Source organism: Olea europaea, chromosome 7, assembly GCF_002742605.1.
Source record: "Olea europaea var. sylvestris chromosome 7, O_europaea_v1, whole genome shotgun sequence".
NCBI classification, from domain to species: domain Eukaryota; kingdom Viridiplantae; phylum Streptophyta; class Magnoliopsida; order Lamiales; family Oleaceae; genus Olea; species Olea europaea.
This window is the reverse complement of record NC_036243.1, coordinates 23371210-23394749: the sequence shown is the minus strand read 5'-3', so window position 1 is coordinate 23394749 and position 23540 is coordinate 23371210. Positions and strand designations below refer to the sequence as shown.

Sequence of the window (23540 nt, the reverse complement as noted above, 5' to 3'; positions counted from 1 at the left end):
TCTTCTACGGCTGTGGAAACGGAGAGACATCTCCCTTCATCAGACGGAAAGGTTTAGCTCGATTTGAGTAGGTAGCTCTATCAATATTTTCTACAGAGCAATGAATTCTGCAGACGAGAAGCATTTGTCATAGACCATGCAACAAGCTGATCGGTCGGATTTGTAGGCTGTTTTCAAGTGCTGATGAGAGTCACTTGCCAAGATACACTGCAGATATACATAATCAGAGGAAAAAGGATCTTATTGATGATCCAACAGTTGGGATTTCAAATGCACAGATATTGAAATGTAAAGCCCTTAATTGACACGGAGATTGTCTAGTTTGTATGTAGATTAAATCTAATTCTTAGGATAACTTAATGATTCCACTGTAATTATCTTGGTACAAACTCATATCAGTGTTATGTCATCTCCTTGAAGAATGAATAAAACTCGAGTACTAAATATGTCTGATTCTTGGCTTTTATTACATGTTTAATTTGATATGCTAAAGCAGCTAAACGAGACTAACTTTCGCAAAACATAATTAAACTTACTGTATTTATGGGTTATTCTTTATGCATATCAGTATGTCAATTCCTTGACTCCAAAACATTCTGTTTTTATGTTTTCTACTCCTTTTTCGCTTTGAAATTAAGAATTTTTGCGGGAACTACTATATTTCTTGCTAAATAAAATTTCATAACACCTAAAGATTTATTTTCTTTACATAAAATTATATTGCGTTATTTATTGTTTCATCTAAACCACAAAAATTCTTTAAGTGTTTGCCACTCAATTAATAAAATACAATTGCACTTAGAGCATGTTTGGGAGAGATCTTTCCAACTGGAAAATGGTTTTTTTTCTAGAAAATGTAATGTTAAAAATTAGGAAATGTTATTATCCCATAGAATGTGTGGTGAAAGTGATTATGAAGATAAATAATTTTTCAGAACTTTATTCCCAAACAAGTTCTTAAATTATCTTGCATAGGATTAGACGGCCTAATTCAAATTGGAGAATCTAAATGGCAGTAATCATACCATCAGATGATACTTCGCCGCCACATGTTATAAAGGTGATAAACATTATGTCAATTTTATTGATAATACAAATTTTCTCATCTCAAACACGTGGAATTAGGCATTATATCGAAGTTGTTTTTGTCATATTCACAGATACGTTGTTAGACTATGGACATTATTTATAATGTATAGATAAATTAATATGAATAGGAATATCATAGAAGGTGATCCAGCAGCACCTTTCAGTACGGCTACCTTGTTACGACTTCACTCCAATCACTAGCCCTGCCTTTGACATCCCCCTCCTTGCAATTAAGATAACGACTTCAGGCATGACCAGCTCTCAAAGTATAACGGGCGGTATGTACAAGGCCTGGGAACGAATTCACCGCTGTATGGCCGACCGACGATTACTAGCAATTCCGGCTTCTATAGATAGATTAATATGAATATGAATATAATAGAACATGAAAAAAAAAGGAGGTCGACTAAAACAAACACCGTCTGTCGTAATTATGATTATTACATATTAGTTCCTTTGGATATTTGGATCCCAAATACTTCTTGTATAACAAGTTTTAGCTTTGCTTCCTCTCTTTGTTTTATGGGTAGGATTATGATCCTCTCCCTCTTTTCCTACGTACCAAATATATCTTCCTAGTTCCTTCTCTTCCCAATGCACACAAAAGTTGCGCCTTCAGTCCATTCTAAAGCCATTGGAGTTAAGATTAAAATACCAATAAATAAAGAGTGGATGCTGAAAATTAGCAGCAATCAAGATATCAGGATTGAAAGCCTAAAACATACTACTTCACGATGTAAAGGAACATACTTTTTCAATAAAAATATTAACGCAACGACAATCCAAAGTGAGTGACAAAAAATTATTGATGTAGTTGACCTTCACTCTCCACAAATAGAAGAGAAAAAGGGAACTTGAGGGACCAAACTCAAACTTGAAGGGCAAGTTAGAAATTTTTTTGGTTCTTCAGATTTTTGTAAAACAAGACCGTTTCATTTGCTCCCCGACCTCGTCCTTCCCGGACAACAACTTCGTTTTTCTTCTCTGAGAATCCTATGCAAGTGTTTGTCGCCCAGGACCAAGATTCCGAAGCATAAACCCCAAACAATGGACTCCTTGATGTTATCTTCAGCTGTTTAGCACTTATCTCCTTGTTGCATAGAGGGATTCTCTCATTCTCTCCGTACTTGCTATATATCACAGTATTATCCTTCAAATCCTCTCCCCCCGTCCCTCTCACACGCACAATTTGACAAAAACAAGGATAGAGGAAGTCTTAGAAAAGTTTTCAATTTACAGCATTTTCAGGGACTTGGATTTTTCTGATTTTTGCACCATCCGTTATGGAAAGAAGTGACAATTACAGGGACAATCCTCACACGCCAGGGCACATTGTTTTCGCGTGTGATGCGACTAAAGATCACAATAAGCAGGAGTTCAAGAACACGATTAGTAATATCAGGATGCAAGGTGGGATAATAAAACCAGGGGATAAAATTACAGTTCTTGGGGTTATACACAAAATCCTTCACCCCAGTAAGTCTTTGTTTCTTTATGCATTTTATGTTATTTAGAATTTCTTCAATATTTTTGGGGAGTTTAAATGTGGGTTTCACTCAAACTATTGCAGTAAGGTCAAATATTCTTGCAATTCTGCGTTATTAGGAATATGGTTGGATGACTTATGAACCAGTCTTTTGTTTGTTGAAATTTTTTCACAGTTATTAGGAATCTGTTTTTTATTTCTCTTTCTTAATTTTGTTAACTCATGTCTGGGTACAGTGGGTTACGAAATGAAAATAGGTCACGGGCCTTTCTTTGGAACACATGTCCGTGCAATGGAAGAAGAATTCTCGAGAAAGATTGATTTTTATGTGAGCATGCTCCACCATAGTGCTGAAGAATGTGAAGCTGATGGGGTAATATGTACTTTTATATTCCTTCAGAAATTCTACTTTTAATGGCACATACTTTTATTATTTCTCACTTTTTTGTTGGAAGAAATAGAGTAGCCACAATATTTTTATAGTTTTCAATACTAAGCCATTACAATCTCTTATTAGGTTGAAATTGAAGCCAAGATTACTGTTGGAGGTCCAATGAAGAAGGTTGTTGCAAAAGAAGTAGCAACTTCCAATGCAACCTGGCTTGTACTTGATAGGTAGCATTTGATTAATTAACATTTTCTGATCAAATTTGTCTTCATTTATTTATTTATTTCATCTTTTCTTGGAAGGAAAAAGAGAGTTTTCTCTTCCAGAAAACTTTATTCACAGTTTTATTTCACAAAGAAGGTAAAATGTTAAAATTGTGATTTTCCTAAGACATGCAAAATTGAAAAATAAAGTCTTAAAGTGATGTTATGCTCTATGTTCCTATATTGTAAGCATTTTTTTCTTGAAAATAGTACATTTATAAAATTGAATAGCTCACCATATCCTAATGTGAAAAGCAAAGAAAATTTTTATGTCCATTCATACTTCAGCTAAAGCGAGATTATATTTGTTCTCTTTGATCATAGTCCCAATATCTTGGTATATATTATTTTCTTTTTATTTATTTTTGATCTGGTTCTATGAAATTTTTAATGTCAGTAATGAACGTTCTACCTATCTTAATATGGGCATGTTTGTATTTCATATTGTTTCACTGCAATGACAGGCACCTAAGAAAGGAGTTGAAATATTATTTTAAACACACACCTTGCAAGGTTGCACTGGTCCTTGATGAATTCTCATTGGAGGTTTTGAGGCAATATTCCTCTAAAAAGGATGTTGGAAATATTGAATATACACAGTTTTACTCACTATCCAAGCCAGTCAAGCCACTATCCAATCAAGATAACGAGACAATCGACAATTCTATCCTTTCTGCCGACTCCTATGCATCTATCAGTACCTTGGATGGCTCTAACATGACCAAGAACAGCTCCATATCAGCATTCACGCCCAACTCCAATGATCACAGCTTTTCCTCACAAGATGAATCCAGCCAAAATACTACGCCGGAGAAATCAGGTTACAAAGATTTTTAAGTACTTTGGCATATCTGACTTCACATTCCAGTTTTCCACTATATTATAATTTGTGTCTGAACTGTTACTCCTAAGTTAAAGTGGACCTTTAAGCTTAATTGATAGAAGAAACTGTTATTAGCGTTTGGTAAACTATTTTTTATTTGTGCACAATCTATTGAACTACCTCATTTAAAAGTTTAAGTTGTTAGATAAAGAAAACAATTATTTTTTAGATTAATCTTCAACACGTCTCTTACGTTCGTACTAGATTTACTTTCATCAAAGGCTCATAAGTGCATGATTTTCGTAGATGGACCGCAACAAGACTTGAACTCAGGATCCATGCTCGTTCTAATACAATTTAAATCACCTCATATAAAAGCTTAAAATTGTTAGAGATATACCCACTTATTTATTTAAATTTTAGTATTTAACAGTCTTTCACTCATTTTCCTTTCGCATATCTAGATTTCTTTGTCAAATACATAAAAAGGTTTAATATAATGAGAAAAATGAAATCGTCAATTACTTGAATTTGATATTATTTAACATTGAGGTGCAAAGATTGCAAAAATACCCTCAAACCCGATTCTTGTGCGCCTCAACCTGAAGAGGGGGTGGGGATTACCCGCTTAACCAGGTAATCAGGTTGGGTACAGGATGGGAAATTCCGCCCTGAGATGGGTACGGGTATAGGGGCCTAGTCTTGTTTTATTTTTTAAAAAATTCAATACTTTAAATAGAAAAATTTCATAAAATTTCATTAATTCTAACAGAAGATGACAATTGAAATTATCTAAAGAACATGATAAACAATAAAAACCTTAGTTTACCAAATATATTTGAATAATTTAACTTTTGAAAATAAATAAATTAATTAAAAATTTAATAACTTTATTATTGTCTCACTTGAATGAATGAGAGTAATAAAATGAATTATCAAAAACTATGAAAAGAATAAATGGATGCGTACACCTTGCCTTGCCTTAAATGGGTAACGTGGTGGGAAAATGTCCGGGGGACATGAACCGCCCCACCCCGAAACTCTCTCTTGGTTAAAATGTTGTGAGTGCTAAAGAGTTTCTCATTTTTTATGCCCTTTTGATCTTAAATCTATAATCTGTTTATGCTTTTATTGCTGAAATAGCAAAACAGGCAGCACACCTCGATCTCTGTTTCTTACGTGCTTTCTATTTTAATGAATAATATCAACAGGCAATGATGCTAAAGTGGAAAATAAATATGTTGTTTCTCTCCCAATGAAGCAAAAACAAAGAAGTCCACAGAGATCCTCTGATTCAACAACAAAGGTGCCCAAGAAAGAAATTATACGAGAGTTTATGGAATTTCGGCCACGATATGAATCTATCTTCAGTGCTAAGCAAGAGCAACAAGGTTAAAAATTTTTGTACATGTTTAAACATTTTTTACTTGACATTTCCTCACTATCGGATTGAAAATTTGGGTTTGGACTATCACTTATCAGCTCAAATGTCTAATAATTCTAATAAATAGGCAGCAGCAATATTTGAACTCACGACCTCTACCTGCTCTCAAAAAATTTATGTGGATTTTTTATTTTTTTTACATATTAGCCTGGATTTAGTCCATTCTTGGATCCGCCCTTGGTTAGAGGGGGGGTATGTGCGTGCGTATTTTAGTCTTCAACAATTACAATGAATGATTTCAACAGGTAGCAATGCTGAAGGGGGAAATAAATATGCTGTCTCTCCTCTAATGATGGAAAAACAAAGAAGTTCACGGAGATCTTCTGATGTACCTGTTCTTTCAACTGATAATGGCATGAATAATGGGCTAGATTTAATTACATTTATTTATTCTGAAATCCAAATTGCAACAGAGAATTTTTCATCTGATAATTTACTTGGGGAAGGTAGATATGGTGTTGCCTATAAAGGCCAACTGAAGGATGGGCAACTCATTATGGCAAAGGTGCTAAAAGAAGCAAGTACACAAGGGTCTGCAGAATTTCACTCTGAAGTATATGCCCTGAGTTTTGCACGCCATAAGAACATCGCGAGGCTTCTTGGTTATTGTTGCAAGGAGAACATTAACATCTTGGTCTATGAATATGTCTGCAACAAATCTCTAGAGTGGCATTTATTTGGTAATCAAATTTAGCAGATGAGCTAGAATAGCTAATCTTTAAATCTCTATAGTTATTTATCCTTATAGACGAGTATTAACAGATAATGCTGATCGTGTTCTTGAGTGGCTCACAAGACGTTCTATTGCCATTGGAATTGCACAAGGTTTGCGTTATCTACATGAAGAGTGTCGGAGATATCCTATTGTTCATCTGGACGTGAGGCCTAGCCAAATATTGCTTGCCGATGACTTTGTTCCCATGGTAAAATCTTTATTCCCAGTACAATTAGCCAATGTCTTCGTTCTCTTAATTTGATTCGCTCACACATTTTACTCTTCCTGTTTGATTGTCTTGAACACAATCTCTTCCCACAAAGGTCTAAGATTTTTTCTGGTCAAGTTTATAAGGTTATCCAAATAATAATCTCAAATGCAGACCTGCAAATAATTTAGAGGTGACAATTTGTTATATCTTCGATTTTATTCATTTTATTGATGCACAGCTGGGAGACTTTGGACTAGCAAAATGGAAGACGGACGAGGCAGATAGGGAAACACGAATTCTTGGCACTCTAGGGTAAGTTTAGGTTCACTGTTTACAAAAAAGGAATCGAGAACAGTTTTTCTCAAAATATGACCAATGAAATGCCTAATCGCCCTTCAATGAACTGAGTTTATATTTCTCACCTCATGCAGAAATCTTGCACCAGAGTACACAGAAAATGACAATGTTTCCATAAAAAGTGATGTTTATGCATTCGGGGTTGTCTTGTTACAACTAATATCAGGACGCCGGATAGTGGATTCAACTGGTGACGACAGCCAACAGTCCATTATACAGTGGGTATGTTGTCTGACCATATTTCTTCCTTTTAAATAACATATTAATATTGTTCTCACCCACATAATTTGTTTCGCGGATATTTTTTTCTGATGATATAAATGGTTTTTGCAAACTGTTAGGAGGCTTCACAATCCATCTTACATTTTTGTACCAAATATATCTTCTGTTGTTTCAGGCATTACCACTGATTCAGACGCTTGCATTAGAAAAGCTTGTTGATCCTCGTCTAGGGGACTCGTACAGGATTTATGAACTCTACCATATGGCTAAAACAGCATGCTTATGTGTCAAAATGGACCCTGCTATGCGCCCATCAATGGGAGAGGTAAATAGATGATTCCTTAAATATTTATACTATTGGAATTTCACCATATGTAGATTTGATTATGCTTTGCAAATACTCTTTCAGCATGTTTGGTAAGTACTACTGTACTAGTGGACATGATATGAACAGTTCTTCTAAGATCAAATTATTTTACAAGACGGGATTCTTAAAAGAATGTAATTTGTATTAAACTTACTCATAAATATGAGTGAATATTTTAGGCTTAGTAAACACTATCAATCTCATTTGCTATTTTAATCTTTGTAGTGGTCAATTATTCATATTACCTCAACTGATCACATCACGAACACGGCTGCAGGTGTTGCACCTTCTTGATGGGAAACACAATCACTTCCTCTAATCATTTGAGCTATGTATTCCTCATTACAGCACAAAACAGAATGGACAACATAGCCGAGGCACTTGGTTGAGGTGAAACTGGATATTTGTCGATATTTGTTTTCAATTAATTGTGGTGGAACGCAGTAGCAGATTCAGGACTATTTTCCATGTCGTTAGTCGTATCCTCATTGAGTAGGACGCATTTGACATGAAACCAAATAGCAAAGAACAGCCGGAAACCTTGGCTAGATTTACAAAATGAGTAAATAGAAATAATTGGTGATCTCATGAGTTCAAAATTTGGGGATGACACTCTTTTTTAAAATACTATAGTCTTCTCTCGTGGATTGCTTTATATTTTGAGGTTCTTGAATATGAATATAAATTCTGAGCAGTATCTTTGTACATAACTGATACTCCTTGAGTGGACCTGTCGTCTGACCTTTGTGGTGATGTTCATTGGTATATTTGGTTGATCAAAAATAGTTTCGAATGAACGAAAAAGTTGAAAATGTGCCTATTAAACTGGAAAACTTTAAATTATATTCTCACTCAATTTTCTTACGAACTCTCAAGTTAAATATAAACAAATCTTAGATAATTTCAAACGAGCTGGAAAATATGCCATAATTAGTACCTTTTAACCAAAAGAACTTTAAAATATATTCACTCGATGTCTTACGGACTGATAAACATAGACAAGTTTTAGATAATTTCCCAGTGGGAAGGACTGGGAAAAAAAAATTAAAAAAAAAATCAGTATTTAGCGCTTTTCAACCCAAAAGAGAAAAATTAAAAGATATTCAAATTCAATATCTTACTAACTCTCAAGCTAATATGAAACCCAAAAAATAAAAATAAAAAAATGGATGATTTAAATCCAAAATAGCACCAAGCGGAATTTGTTTAATCTTTGAATCTGTTAGCCATTTTGAATGTTGACAAAGATTAGAGCTTAAATGAGAAGAATTATTATATGAAAAACGAGGTAAATTAAACAATTGGGTTATAGGCTTGGCTGAAATATCAAAGGATAAAATAGTCCCATCTTCTGTCTTTGAGTAAGTAGAAATATGTGTCTTTTTTTTTCCAGAGTCGTTAAAACCACTATTTGAATCTCAAAATAACAAAACTATCCGATTGAGCCGTAAGATCTTAAAATTGTAGGATCTTACGATCTCATTACTGAATTATCACTCCTTGAAAAAGAAAGGTGGTTCTACTCAACACCATTGACAAGTTCAACTTGGCCAAGAAGGCGAAGGCTAAATGTGAGTGGCCAACCATTAGCAAGGCTAGATTCTCATAACACTTGTTTTGAGTCAATGAAATATACCTGAAGAAACATAAGATCCGAGTTATCGCAAAATGTAAAAGTAATATTGTCAACTAAGGAAATTGACATAACAAGTCAAGTACAAGAGTTATAATAATTATAAGAAATGACAGATCCCGCTAATTTAGCTCACTCCATAAGATCTAGTTGACAAAGATAAAAAGTTTTCACATAAATCGTAGTAAGGCAACCTATCTTGCATGTTCGATTGAGTTGTTAGAAAGTCTTTGCTTGAAAGCAGGGCCAAGACTTAAATGAAGCTTTCACGTTATTATTTTTTATTTTTGGTTTCCCTTGCATTTCAAAAATCACTGTAAGCCTTTATAAGCTAGTTGCAACATTGGTTTTATAGTTTAGTTTCAGTTCATTATAATCATTGTTTCTTTTTAAAAATCTTGAAGCTTATCAATGTTTTAATATATAAAATAATTAATAATTAATAAAATTTTACAATCGGTCGCATGATTATTTCATCGATCCGATCCCAAATTACCATCCTAATAAATTTGTTTTTATTTTTTAGAGGTTTAAACTGTTCATAAATATCAAATTTAATATCTAACATTTCAATCTTTAACACCATCGCCCCTGATGACTAATAAGTAAACGAATTCCGTGTCTATAAAAATAGAGCATGATGTAGGGCGACCTTTTATTTCTTTAAATTTTCATCACTGGAAACGAATATAGGTTTTTCAAATAGAATTGAATGTCGGAGCAAACCTTATGGCAAAGCCTTTGGCCATCTTGATTATTGAGCAAATTCTACTTATTTGGATAAAGCATGTTTTTTATTATTTTCAGGATACATGGATTATTTTTGATAATTTTTTTTTTCTCATTTTGGGATTTTATTAACATTTACGTTTTCTTACACTAGGATTTTAGTTTTATTGTATAAATAAAGGATTTTGTCATTTGTAACTGGAGCTTTTATACTCTGGGTTACCTGCCCCTCACATGGGGTCAGGTCCCATGCCCAATAAATGCGTGGGGACCCACCCCCATGTGAGGGACGGGTAATCCGAAATGTAAAGCTCCAGGTACCTGTAGCAAAATCCATAAATAAGACATAAGGATCAACTACAAAATAGGGTTAAGTAAAATTGATGTATTGTGATTTAACTAAGGAAGATGTGAACTCTAATGCAATTATGAATGAGAGAATTATATTAAATGCAAAATGACTTGAACACAATCTACGAGAATTTATGAAATTAATGAATTTACTAACGCACTAGGATCACGAATTCCCAAGCAATATCGTTCAATTTTCAATCCTGTAAATTTGACACACAGTTGCATAAAAGATGAATCAATATTCTTATTTTAATTTGACAATCTCTTTCGAGCAATGCCAAACCTACCCCGATATGTGATTCGACTATATCTCTATGACGAATACTAACATGCCGGAATGCATTATGATTTCATAAATATCCAACAATTCACACAAGGCATGGAGGTATATTTAGGGCTGGGCAAATCTCTCGAACCGAACCGAACCCGACGGTTCTTGTCGAATTAAATACCCGAACAGGTATCTGAATTGAGAACCGATGGGTACGGTTCGGTTCTCGATTCTATACCAAGAACCAAAAAACCGAATGAGAACCGAATCTTTCGAACTCTTTTTTTTTATTATTGAATAAATCAAATGTTTTAATTTTAATTTTTTTCCAAACAAATTAACAAATTCTAAAAAATAATTTTTGGCCCAATAATTGTTTCATTTCTAATTTTTTAGCTTTTGGCCCACTCAGTTTATTGTTTGATTTCTAATTTTTTTTTAATTTTTGGCCGAACAATCAACATGATCCAACCCAACTACCCTAGTCCAACTAAATAACCCTACTCTTGATACAACCTACAAGCATAAGTGATAAGTGCATACTGCATAACCACCGTCTCCGGCTTAGAGTCTTCATACAGTTATTGTCGTCGTCCTAGAAAACCCATACAATCGTCGACCCGGAGTTCTCAGACGGTCCGACCCTCCCTACTCGAGGCTCCAACGAGTTTCGAACTTTCGTTTGCTGCCTTCCAGATTTTGAATTTTGGTGAGTTCTTTCACGGTGCATCGGTGCCGTTCGTTTTCACTTTTCACTTTCACAGTCCAGTACTACTTTGTTTTAATAGTGATATTGTTGGTACAAATGGTATACTTGTTGAAAAGGGTCGTCGAATTTGGATGAATTTTACACTCTTAGATTGTGATTTTGGGAGTTGCCGAGTTGGGGTGTCTTTATTTTGTGTGGTCTTCAGTTGAAGAATATAAACTATCCTGAGTTAAGAACCATAATTATTTTGAGGTTAAGTTATCCTTTTCAGAATAATCTGAGTTAAGAAACAGCATGGCTACATTTGAAGTATGCCTTATCAAGTATCCATGTGAATATCATGATTTCTCTAAAAAGAATGCAGACTGGTTCCTTAAGTTTTTCATCGCCACAATATCCCCTTTATGCAGGTTGCTATTGAAGTCAAGATTACGGTTGGAACTCCAATGAAGACAGTTATCGTACAAGAAGTTTTGACTTCAAATGCAACCTGGGTTATACTTGATAGGTAGCTTTTGAATTTGACATATGTGGATCACATTTGATTTAGAATATTTGTGTGCTATATTCTTGGAAGAATGTTCTGTTTTAATGAAGAAGGGAGATGGATGAAAAGTTATTGATGAAGGATATATAGGCCAAATTGAGGTCTTCAAAATGATTTCGGGGAATTTTCAATGCTTTACCTTACCATTATATATGATTGTCAACTCTGGAAAAACATTAATGTGATAATAATATTATCACTAAGATTGACCATAAATATTTAAGCAAGAGATAATGGAATTCATTTCGAATCACAAGGGTCAATATGCCTTTCTGATTTTTAATACTTATGTGTTCAAATTCCCTTATGCACGAGCCAAATTCATTATTCTTAAAGGCTTGACTTAAGTATATCAGTTTTTAAAGGTTAAACGGTTGGTGCCCATGGGTTGTTCAGTGTCAAGATTGAATATCTATTTTAACTTATTTAGTTAAATATGTAGTTCAAAATGTACATTGACATTCTTTAACTGCTAGTTCGTTTTATTTAGCACTTGATGGTATACAATTACAGGCATCTAAGACGGGAATCGAGGTTTTACCTTAAATATATACCCTGCAAGGTTGCAGTAGTCCTTGATAACTTTAGCCTAGAAGTTTTGAGATCAGATTATTCTGAAAAGGATATTGACAATATTGAAGTTAAGTTGTTTTACTCACTATCCAAGACTGTTCCACTCCCATCTTCTCAAGACAATGATAACAATGAACAGACGTCCATGTCTCTCAACTACGCTGCTTCTATGGTTTCCCAGCCAAGTTCTGTTATGGCTAAAAGCAACTTATTCACATCCAACTTAAAGGAGCACAGCTTTTCCTTGCAAGATGAATCAGGTTAGAAAGGTTATGTGTGTGCATGTAGAGTGTTTAATTTATAACTAAACGAAATGCTGGTCTTGAGTATCCTCTGTAATCTTTTGTCCCTATTTCCGTCTTTCACATGTTTAATGTTTTGTAGGCTTTTATTTGTAATGAATTGCTTTTGCAGGTAGCTATGCTAAATCTGAAAATAAATATGCCGTTTCTCCCCCAACTTTACATAAACAGCGAAGAAAGCTTAGTCGACAGAGATCCTCTGAGGTGCCTGTTCTCTGTATTGCTTGTGGGATGACAACGGAGTTAGATTCAAAGAGATATAATTATACTGAGATACAGCTTGCAACAAACGATTTTTCATCTGATTATTTACTGGGAGAAGGTGGGTATGGTCGTGTTTATAAAGGTCGGCTTAAGGATGGGCAACTTATTGCTGCAAAGGTGCGTAAGGAAGCAAGTACACAAGGGTTTACAGAATTCCATTCTGAAGTATATGTCCTAAGCTTTGCACGTCACAAGAACATTGTGATGCTTCTTGGTTATTGTTGCAAGGAAAACCTTAACATCTTGGTCTATGAGTATATCTGCAACAAATCACTTGAATGGCATTTATTCGGTATGCAACAAAATGTAAAAGTTTTTGAAGTTATCTATCCACCATCAATATTTTATTCGTTCTTTTTTTGCTTGAAGTAGGATATCGTATATATGAAACAACATTACTCTCTCTCTGTATCCCCTCCATGTTCAATGGATTTTGGTTGTGTGGTCAGAAAACACAGAGCGTGTTCTTGAATGGCACCGAAGACATGCTATTGCTGTTGGAACTGCAAAAGGGTTGCGGTTTTTGCATGAAGAATGTAGAGGAAGTCCCATCATTCATCGGGACATGCGGCCAAGTAATATATTGCTCACACACGAATATGTTCCTATGGTAATATTTTTAGTCTATATCCTTAACCATTGTCTTTCTCTCGTTGGATGATTGAATATCTTAATTGCATTAAGGTAAAATAGAATCTCTGTGATGCTGGAGTTCGTAGTGCGATTGGGTTGTCAGGCCCTGGCACAATTTCATGCCGTACGTCTCCATAATCTAATTAAAATATTTAAAAACTGTCCAATAGCCTAATGCTTGATCTATGACCTGTTTCAAGATACTATAAAGTGTCTCTTAATGTCTTTAATTTTAAAAAAAATCAAAGACACTTCCTTTTAACAGTCTAAAATCTCCGCTGCTCAAGTAGAACTAATTTATATAGCTTTCTTTAATCTCGATGTACGATGTAGTTCTTGCGGGCTTCGGCCATTGTAAATGAGACGTATATGATATCTTGACTTTTTAGGAAAATATCATGACTTGAACATAAATTTCGAAGTTAAAACTTTGTTTTTATGTCATACTTACGCACATTCTATTCAAACACAGCTAGGAGACTTTGGCCTCGCAAAGTGGAAGACAGGTGAAGAGGATATACAGACAAGAATTCTTGGCACTCTGGGGTAAGTGTACGTTGTTATACTTAACAGTGAATATGTTCAATACTTACATCGCGTAGAGAATGAGTTTCCTTCCCAATAAATTGAGCAATGCTTGAGGTTTCTCGCCATGTGCAGATATCTCGCACCAGAGTACGCGGAGAATGGCATTGTTTCTGTAAGAACGGATGTTTATTCCTTTGGCATTGTTCTAATCCAATTGATATCGGGACGTAAGGCAGTGGATTCAGCGAGAGAAGACCAACAGTCCCTTAGGCAGTGGGTACGTTGTCTTGAAGATTTTAGCATCTTTCTGAAAAATGAAAATTTATTTACTATGCAACTTATTTACTTAGAAGTGAACTTTGTAATCTTAGCCAAACATCTTGGAAACTGCTCGGGAGTTTTTGGCATATGATATTTTATGTCTGGTAAAGCATCTATTTTGGCATTGCAGGCATTACATTTGATTCAGACGCTTGCATTGCACGAGCTAGTTGATCCCCGTCTTGAGGACTCATATAACACGTATGAACTGTACCACATGGCTAGAACAGCATACCTATGTGTCCAAACTGAACCCGAGATGCGCCCATCAATGGCAGAGGTAAAGTTTCAATATTCTATCTGCATTTGCATGCAACTAAATTAATACGCTAACTCATATTGCAAGATATAGTGCTTATCTATTTCTCGAGGCTGATCCCAATTCGTCCATTCATTTACTATTTTTCTACCTGCTCTTGAAATTATACGCTGAAAAGTTATGCACCCTTTTTCTTCTAAAGTTCATAGAGAAGTGTTACATGTACATAATTATCTCCATAATAATGTCCATAATTATACGTGACACTGGATCCAACCATTAATTCAAATTTCACGCTTACACATCAACAATCGAATGATTGTCACGTTACATTATGGACACCATTATGTGCAATAATTATGTACAAGTAGAATTTTTTAATTTCATACTATATCATTGTAGGGAAATGCTACATGTACATAATTGTCTACATAATGGTGTCCATAATTACACGTGGCACTGGATCCAACCTTTAATTCAAATCTCACACTTGCACATTAACAATTGGATGATTGTCACATCACATTATGCATACCATTATGTGCAATAATTATGTACAAGTAGAATTTTCAATCATTGTATCATTAAGTATTACGTAAATGTGAAAATGGTTGCAGGTGTTGCGCCTTCTTGAAGGGGAAAGCGATGATTTCCACCACTTGACGGAGCAATTTATTCCACATTACAGCAAATGACATCCGCATCGCGCCACATATGTAAACACATCTTCATACACGACATCAGTGCCGTGCCACTGGTATAACACATTTTCATACTTGTGTATACGTTGTGAAAATCTATGCAGGCTTAAACACAAAACCATGGTGTTGCCTATGGCTTTTTTTGGTGCATATCATATTACTATGATCTGTACGACTGTACCTGTACCTGTGCCATTTAAACAGACATTTTCTTTTAGAAATATGTTCTAATAAGTGTTGCTGCGTGTGTTGCTCTCTAATTTAATGAATAAATCTTGGTAGTATTACTCCTAAGTTTAGGTCTAACATTAAATTAAGATTCTACTTTTGTATGGATTAATCAAAATTATGCTTATTTCTTAGCCATTGCCATTAACATATATTAGTCTTCCTCATTTTGAAAGAATACATGCTTAGTGAAATTTTACATATATTATGTGCAGAAATTGCATTTGCGTGCTACTCATTCGCATGTGCTATCAAATGACTCAGTCGTGTCAAGACTCTATTGGAGAATTTGAAAGAAATATTGTCATCTTGTCGAGACTAATGGTTTAGAAAGATCAAGAATGTTCAAATTGAAGAAAATACAAACTAAAAAAAAAAAAAAAGGAAGGGAGTACCAGCATAAAATGACCATTTATAGGTCACATTCAGTATTTCCAAGGGTCATTTTGTTTTGTGTTGTGTACATGTTTATCATTCGCAATTGATGTCGTAGTTGAGTGTTGTCTCTTAAATGCACTCTTCATTCATGATATATTATGTCAATTTTGTATTTTATCATTTATTTATATTGGAAACACTTAGTCCATTTGTAATTTTAATCGAAGTTGATTGACATTTGTCAATTACAATCATAAAAATAACATTTCAAGGGCTAGACAAAACTTCCGAATCAAACCAAGCGGTTCTTCTTAAGTTAAATACCCGAATGGATATTTGAATCGAGAACCAACAAGTTCGGTTCGGTTCTCGGTTCTAGATCAAGAACTGAATTTTCCTAATTTTTTAATTAATTTATTTTAAATAAACCAAATTATTTTACTTTTTCTAAATAAATTTGCTAACTAATTAATTTAACTAAAACCCAAAAATATAATTTTCTTATTTCTAATTTTCAGTTCAAAGCCAACTTAATCAAATTAACCTAAGTTTTATCAAATTTGTTATTCTACCATAGTGTCGTTTCAACCATTCTGAAGAAATTGAAATAAGCTCAACAATGCCTTACTTAATTATTGTGAGCTCTCTATATACCTCTCATGTGATTTTAACAATCAAATCTATGAAAAACTCAGTAAAGAGAGACGTAAAAGATACATAAAATTAGACTATGTTATTTTGTAAGAGTTAAGATGGAATAAATCATTAGTTGAATTAATGCAATTTTGTAAATAATAAAAAATTTAATTATAATATGGAACTTGGGAACCGAATCGAATCGAATTGAACCGAATGGAACCGAACTGTCTGAACCCGAATAGTTCCATAATTAAATTTGGATCCGACGATTCCACTTACTAAATATCCGAAAATTTCGAATCCGATTTGATTCTCGTTAGAACCAGATCGAACTAGACCATGTCCATCCCTAAACATTTCGAATGTACTATATATAAAGTGTTAAAAGCACTCTTTAAGCAGTGTCTTGTAAATTTCTGTATTGAGAAACGTAAGTTAAATAAATAACCTGTTGACAAGACTGAGTAAATGCCTATTTTCGAATTCGAATTAAATCTGAAAAATGATAGATAAAAATGTTTTGAAACCTTTCTTTTTTACTTTATTTTCATTAGTTTATATATTTTTATGTATAGGGAAATACCTCTAAATAGTCACTACAACATGTCGTTTTCATAAATGTCCAAATTTTGTGGAAATTAACAAAATAGTTACTTTTAAATGAAACTTTGAAAATATCCTAATGTTACAATTTTTCATAAAACCTAATTATTACTTGGTAGTTCCAAATTTTTTAGGCCAATCTTTAAAGCTTACAAAACAAGATTCATTTCGTAAGATAGATGAGTGGTACCTTAAATCTTAGGTTACAGTTAAACTACTCAAGATAGTTACAATTGTGTATCTTAAATAGTTGAAAGTGAATTTATTAGTTGAAAATTTTTCAAGACAGTTTGAACTGTTAACCGTGTCAACAATTGTCTCACGAAATGAATCTTTTCTTGAAAACTTGAAAGATTTAACACACAAAGTTTTACATCCAAATGAATCTTTTCTTAAAAGCTTTCAAAATTTGCCTCAAAAGTTATACACCTGCTTACCTTAAGACTTGTTTTTCTTTCAAAACATTGTTATTGTCAGGCTGTTTTTCGCCTCAGGCTTTCGGACAAATGATATTTACAATTTTTGCCAACAGAATACTTGGCAGTATAGAGCCATGAACTGAAATTTGAAATAGAAATCGTCTTTAATGCATTTTTTGCATTTCAATCTAAGTAGCAGTGAGTTGAGCCCCTGTTTGTCATTCATTTTCTCTCATTTCTTTCCATTATTTTTTTTACGGTACTTATTTTTAACCACACATTTTTCATTAAAATAATATTACACGTAAATAAAAAAATTTTCTTTCTTTTTTAATCATATATTTCAACATCAATCACTATTTCATAATACATTTTTCCCAAATAATAGGTGACAAACACACCTTAGACAGAGTTGCCAAGGTTTGCTCTAGGGTTACTTCGTATGGATATGATGGGGGTGACTTATTGGAGGAAGTAAGATGTGGATTGAGGTTAGGGTAGTGGCCTTTTTTGATATTATTGGTGATTTAGCTCGTATGCTTTGCTATTTGTTTGGTATAGTGTCGTTGTTCGAATCTATTAGCATGGTATTCCTCCGTCACAAGTGAGGGCTTATTAATAAAGTATTTTTTGGAAAATAAATAAAAAATAAACAACACCCTGAAAGATTTGCAATCCAATTAAGTTTTAAAATGGTCTCTAATAGTTTCTGTTTACAATTCACTGTGTGTTTTATCCACCTTAGAATAAAATAATTAAAATGGAAAGGAAGAGAGAAAATTCAATGCTCTAAATATAGAACGAAAATCAAATAGTTTGATGAGCCAACAAGTCTAAAAAAGCCAGGAGACGAGGTTCTAGATATCAAATTGATAGAGTCCCTATAAATTTGTATTGGAGAGAGATTTTTACATTTTTTTAAAGAACAATGTCCATTTTGCTTATGCGGCAAAAATATTTTAGTAATTCACGATTGTACAGGAGATGATCTAACGGTATCACACTACAGTGATGTTATCTATGATTACTACTTAGTATAACAGTGACCTCATTCATATTCTGTAATGAATAAAATGTATCATAATTTTACTAAACAGTATGACTTTAGTCTTGCAATAATTAACAATAACGTTCGACTCTACCAACTAGCAAATTTAACCCCACACCCCAGACAAAGTCAAATCTTGCCCCTCCTTTTTCCTTAAGCTAATCAAAAGCCTTCTAGGTTTTATGCACTTCAAATTTCTTTGTTCCAATGATTTTATCATTAAAATCAATTAGACAAGAATCTAGAGGATTTTATACAGTCTCTCAAAAATGGGACTACACAACTAAAGGTCCTATTTTGCAAAAAGTAAAAATAAAAAATAAAAATAAAAATAAAAATAAAGAAGGGATAAATTTGACTTTTCCGAAACTAGCTGCAGTTCTGGACAGAAATTAATGGTCGCCAACCAGAAAAATTGGAAGAGTTGGCTGCAGATTATGTATCAACAGTAAGAACCTTTATTTAGAACACGGTTCATTTTCTAAACCAAATTTCACACTCTAATCTAAATCAATGTGCATTAAGGTCTTCACATAATCATAGAGAATAACATGTCACGTCTAGACGTTAACTGTACATTCATTTTAATCTAGATATGAATTTGTCAAGCAACTACGAATGCTGAAAATCTTGAAGAGGTGGAAGACACTTGATAAAATATCTATGGTACAGAACTTTCAAAAGAATAATATATCAAATGTCATGCGTAGTTTAGGTGTTGCTTTAATTTCAATCCAGTACATGAACTTCTCAAGCATGTAATTAGAATAATTGATTTTACGTTGAATGCTACAAATATAAGAAAAGTTGTATAGTTGATTAAATATCCTCGTTGATTACTGCAATTTTAAAATTATATATATATATATATATCATTTAATTGGTGAATAAATTAATGGTAGATCTCATGTATTTAATGATTTACCAATTAAATGATGTGTCATGTCACCGATACTTAACATAAGCTAAGTACTGGTGTTTAGGAGATTGTATGAACTTGTCAAGAAACTATTTAAAATAATTGATTTTTACAATTAATGTTATAAACATTACAAAAATTGAAGACAGTTTATCAAATATCCTCGTTGGAACACTTTCAAACCCATGTCAAGACTAATTAAGTTAAAATATAAAATTATATGCAATAAGTTATTATCAAATTATCAACTCTTGTGTTACTAGTACCATGAATTTTTAGATCATATTGCTAAATTAACATGTCTTATATCAATTCGTTTTCGTTAATCTAATACTTTAAAATTATTATTATAATAAGAAAATACAACTGCAAACAAGGACGATAAATTAAGCAGTGGTCTCAATATATTTGGACTAACCCCTACAAAAACTTTAAAATGACAAGTTCATATCAAGCATTTTTTGATGCGCATGAAACCAGAAGGAGAGAAGGCATCTGATCGTGTTGATAATAATTTTTGTCTGTTATCTGGTGCAAAACTTTTGGGTATAATACAAAGAAACTTTTTCGTTATATGGGGTAGCTGAGAGGGACGAGTCATATTATGAAAGTGAGAGTGGAAGATGCAATGCATAATCTCCATGAATTCCATATTTTATAAAACGGTCACTATGTGGTGAATGGTTGAGGTTTAGGGTCCACACTGCAAATTGGAGGAAGAAATAATTATTATGGTATCTAGTCTATTTGGCTAGTGCCTTGCTACTTTGCTTTTTCTACAGTCTACATCACCTGGCAGGATGGTAAGTGGTGGGGTGGGAGAATGGAGAAGTTGAGTAGAACGGGGTTGGATAGTTTAATTTGGTAAGTTCCTTTCGAGAAAACTATAGTTTGATTTCAATTTATCTAGAGTTCAATTTTGTTCAATCGAATAATTACACTTTTTGATTTTATTCAAGCTAATTTCGTCTACTTACGTTAACATGACTAATGGAATTCGATGACGTGGTTGTCAATCAAAGACAATCATCCTACGTGTTCATTGGATACTGTCGTGACAAAATCTCATTCCATTCGAGATAATTGTGCTTTAGTTAGATTCAATCAAGTAACTACACTTGTTACCTTCAATGAAATTTACCTTTTGCCATATCAAATTAATGTGCAGTATTTGATTGAACAAAATTGAAATACAATTATCTATAATATATTAAATATCACATCAAATAAGAATTATTTTTTGGACGATTTTAACTCTACTACAATGCAATTATTTCAATAGTACATTACTTGTTGTTTTTCAATATGTAATAAATACTACAAAATTCTTGTGATGTATGAATTTCATGTTATTAATTCTCTATTAATTAATATTCACATTAATCTAAATTCAATGATTCCTGACTTGATGAATTTTGATTTACATGAATTTAGATATATTATAAATGAATTTGTTTTTGTTCATGTATCTAGAATTTTAAGGGATATTTAAATTTATTATTAGAAATTAATTCTTATGTACCAAATGTAGTATAAAAAGGTTGTTCATTTGTAGTATTTCATCATCACAAAATAATATCTTGTGATTTTAGGAATCGATTATTCTTTGGAATCAATGAATTCATCGTTCAAATCAATATTTGGAATTAAGCAATAAATATTTAATTCCTCAATCCTCAATATCAAGTTTTTAAGCATGTTTTTTCATTGTTTGTTAACATTTTGTTTGTGCTGCATCACATAGTTGTATTATATTGTGTTGGAGGTACTTGAAGTTAGGATTATCAAATGGGTCGAATTGAATCACTCAACTTGTCACTGGTGGACTCAATTTGATCCATCACGTGAACCGTTCATGACTCATCAATTTTTTTTATAGTAAAAATTGCATTTTAATAACCAATTACGAGCCAACAATCCATAAGCCGATGAATGAATCACATGAGATTTTCGTTGCTCATCACACTTAACACCCTAGGTGAAGTGAGGGAGTGGAAAGGGGCTGGGTAGTTTGTAATTGTGCATTGGTGGGTGGGTGTGATTAGAAGGGGATTGGATGGTTTGTATATACATGTGTGGGAGGGGAAGGATTATGACAAATTTCCACTTACCAATTGATGATGATTATTAATGTTCCGTTCTCATGATGAGTTATAGTTAAATATCTCCATTGTGACTTTACTTTTTAAATTATTTTTCAATTGTTTATTGAATTTTAAAGATTTTCAAAATGTCATTGAACTTTCCAAAATATTAACTAATTTAAAAGTTATCTGAATTGCCATTGAATTTAACAAAATATTATTTTATTCGTCACTTCTTCACTCTTTAAAAAGATAATAATAGACTTGATGAGATGACATTTGAAATAATTAATGATTGGATAATATTTTAGTAAGCTCATTTAACCTGTTAACTTTAAAGATGGTAAGTAATGATATGAGATTTTGGTATTCTCACATTCAAGGTGCGTCTGATTGCGAACATGAAATTTATATGAAAAAATAAATTTGCATGAAAATAATTGTCTAGAAGTTATTTGTATGGATATTATTAATTAAAGGTGTTTAATTGATTTAATTTTTAATTTAGAAAATATTATACTTATCCATTTTTATTGGTAGATAGATGAGAGAGAAAGAGAGAGTGAATTCTCTAAAAAAAATAAAACTCTCCTCCCCGTAAAAAAATATATATTTTCCTTGATTTTAAAAAAAATATGGTCATATGATCAAAAATAGGAAAATGTTTTCCATGAAAAAAGTCAATAAAATAGCACAAAAATAGGAATTTATATGAAAAAAAATACATTTTTCATGAAAAATATTAACAATCAAACCCTTAAAGTTTAACGAATATTGGAAAATATTGAAAATAGTGACAACAGGATTATTATTTATTTAACCCATAGTTCTCATCAAGAATTTGATTTTCTAATTGTATTAATTCCATAGAATAAGTAAAAATCAACATGAGAGTAAAAAAATTCTGAAATGTATAGAAACCCTTCACATAAAAATGAATCTGGTGTACGCTTGAAGAAGCCTAGTGAATATTTAGTTGAGGTCAACAAACATATACCATACACTATAGTTTTTACAATTTTACTAGGATGTATGAGGCATACATCATGTCATTTTATGTTGGGAATATAAGTCAAAAAAGTAGTAATTTGGAATGTGTTCAAGAATTAAATTACGTAAAAGTGGATTCTAAAACTTGCAGAAAAAGTTCAAGTGTATGAGCCAGATTCATTGTTCTCTCCGAATAGATAATAGGAACCCTAAAAGCATATCCCATTGTTAATCTTTATTTATTAATACTAATGGACTATAAATATTACATGTGTGTGTGTGAAAATTAAGGTGGAATATGATTCTTTTTCTGTTGGTTCAAATAAAAATGGAAAGTTTGAAATGATAGCACTCAGTTATTGAAGTTTAAACTTTATAGGGGAGACCTGGTTACCGTGATTAGTGTATAATTCGAATCTTTGTTTAAATTAGTTATACTAAACTATTCATAGTACTCAATTAAAGTTGATGAGAAATACCCCACCCCCACACCTTCCCACCTGCGTTCTATAGTGCTTGTTTGGTAATGCTTTTAATTAAGTATTTATAAGTTATGATCTTACTGAATACATGAATAATAAGTTGATAGTAAATTTTGAATCTTACAGAAAATATATATAAAAATTATGTTTCTTTAATTTATATTACAACTTAAACTCTCTAACTATATTTGTAATGGAGCACATTTCACTTATTTATTTATTGGGGCAGGGGGGGGGGGTTGGTTTCGGTTGTGCCCTTTGGAAACAAGTACACAAAATTATGATAAACGGTTGGTTAACTTTCTGTGACTAAACTTTATACTTCGTGTCATTTTTCAGTAAAATCAATTCATTACTCAAGCGTAAATTATTTAAAGTATATTCACAAGTGTTGTTTATGGTTCATAACTCTCTTTTAGAAAATGACAACAATAAATGTTTATGTTACAATTCTAGCATCGAGTACATGTTTTTCAAGACATTAACATAACTTGAGTTGTTTTCTTCTTTTCTTGAAATGGCACTATCATCCGTCCTCTCAAATATTTCGAATGTTATGAG

General features: G+C 32.8%; 2 protein-coding genes and 1 long non-coding RNA gene across 3 annotated transcripts; all 3 read left to right on the top strand.

Annotated features, from left to right (window-relative positions):
* Positions 1-1894: 1894 nt before the first annotated feature.
* On the top strand, positions 1895-8020 carry LOC111397485 (inactive protein kinase SELMODRAFT_444075-like). Its single transcript, XM_023024437.1, has 11 exons — positions 1895-2565; positions 2812-2948; positions 3093-3190; positions 3691-4046; positions 5261-5440; positions 5739-6173; positions 6256-6416; positions 6658-6731; positions 6851-6998; positions 7174-7323; positions 7643-8020. The coding sequence occupies exons 1-11, from the start codon at positions 2373-2375 to the stop codon at positions 7682-7684; spliced, it is 1974 nt and encodes a 657-aa protein (XP_022880205.1). The 5' UTR covers positions 1895-2372; the 3' UTR covers positions 7685-8020.
* Positions 8021-10893: 2873 nt separating this feature from the next.
* Positions 10894-12201, top strand: LOC111397734. Its single transcript, XR_002703320.1, has 3 exons — positions 10894-11061; positions 11472-11569; positions 12122-12201. It is a non-coding gene; the product is annotated as an uncharacterized LOC111397734 (long non-coding RNA).
* A 32-nt stretch (positions 12202-12233) lies between these two features.
* LOC111397733 (putative serine/threonine-protein kinase) lies at positions 12234-15407 on the top strand. The gene is made up of 7 exons (XM_023024724.1): positions 12234-12441; positions 12596-13039; positions 13197-13357; positions 13853-13926; positions 14041-14185; positions 14360-14509; positions 15106-15407. The coding sequence occupies exons 1-7, from the start codon at positions 12327-12329 to the stop codon at positions 15181-15183; spliced, it is 1167 nt and encodes a 388-aa protein (XP_022880492.1). The 5' UTR covers positions 12234-12326; the 3' UTR covers positions 15184-15407.
* Positions 15408-23540: the final 8133 nt, after the last annotated feature.

Coding starts and splice junctions, on each gene's coding strand:
- LOC111397485 (XM_023024437.1), top strand. CDS start 2,373: ATGGAAAGAAGTGACAATTACAGGGACAATCCTCACACGCCAGGGCAC. Junction 6,417..6,657: donor CCGATGACTTTGTTCCCATG/GTAAAATCTTTA, acceptor ATTGATGCACAG/CTGGGAGACTTTGGACTAGC. Junction 7,324..7,642: donor TGCGCCCATCAATGGGAGAG/GTAAATAGATGA, acceptor ACACGGCTGCAG/GTGTTGCACCTTCTTGATGG.
- LOC111397733 (XM_023024724.1), top strand. CDS start 12,327: ATGTCTCTCAACTACGCTGCTTCTATGGTTTCCCAGCCAAGTTCTGTT. Junction 12,442..12,595: donor TTCCTTGCAAGATGAATCAG/GTTAGAAAGGTT, acceptor TTGCTTTTGCAG/GTAGCTATGCTAAATCTGAA. Junction 13,358..13,852: donor CACACGAATATGTTCCTATG/GTAATATTTTTA, acceptor ATTCAAACACAG/CTAGGAGACTTTGGCCTCGC.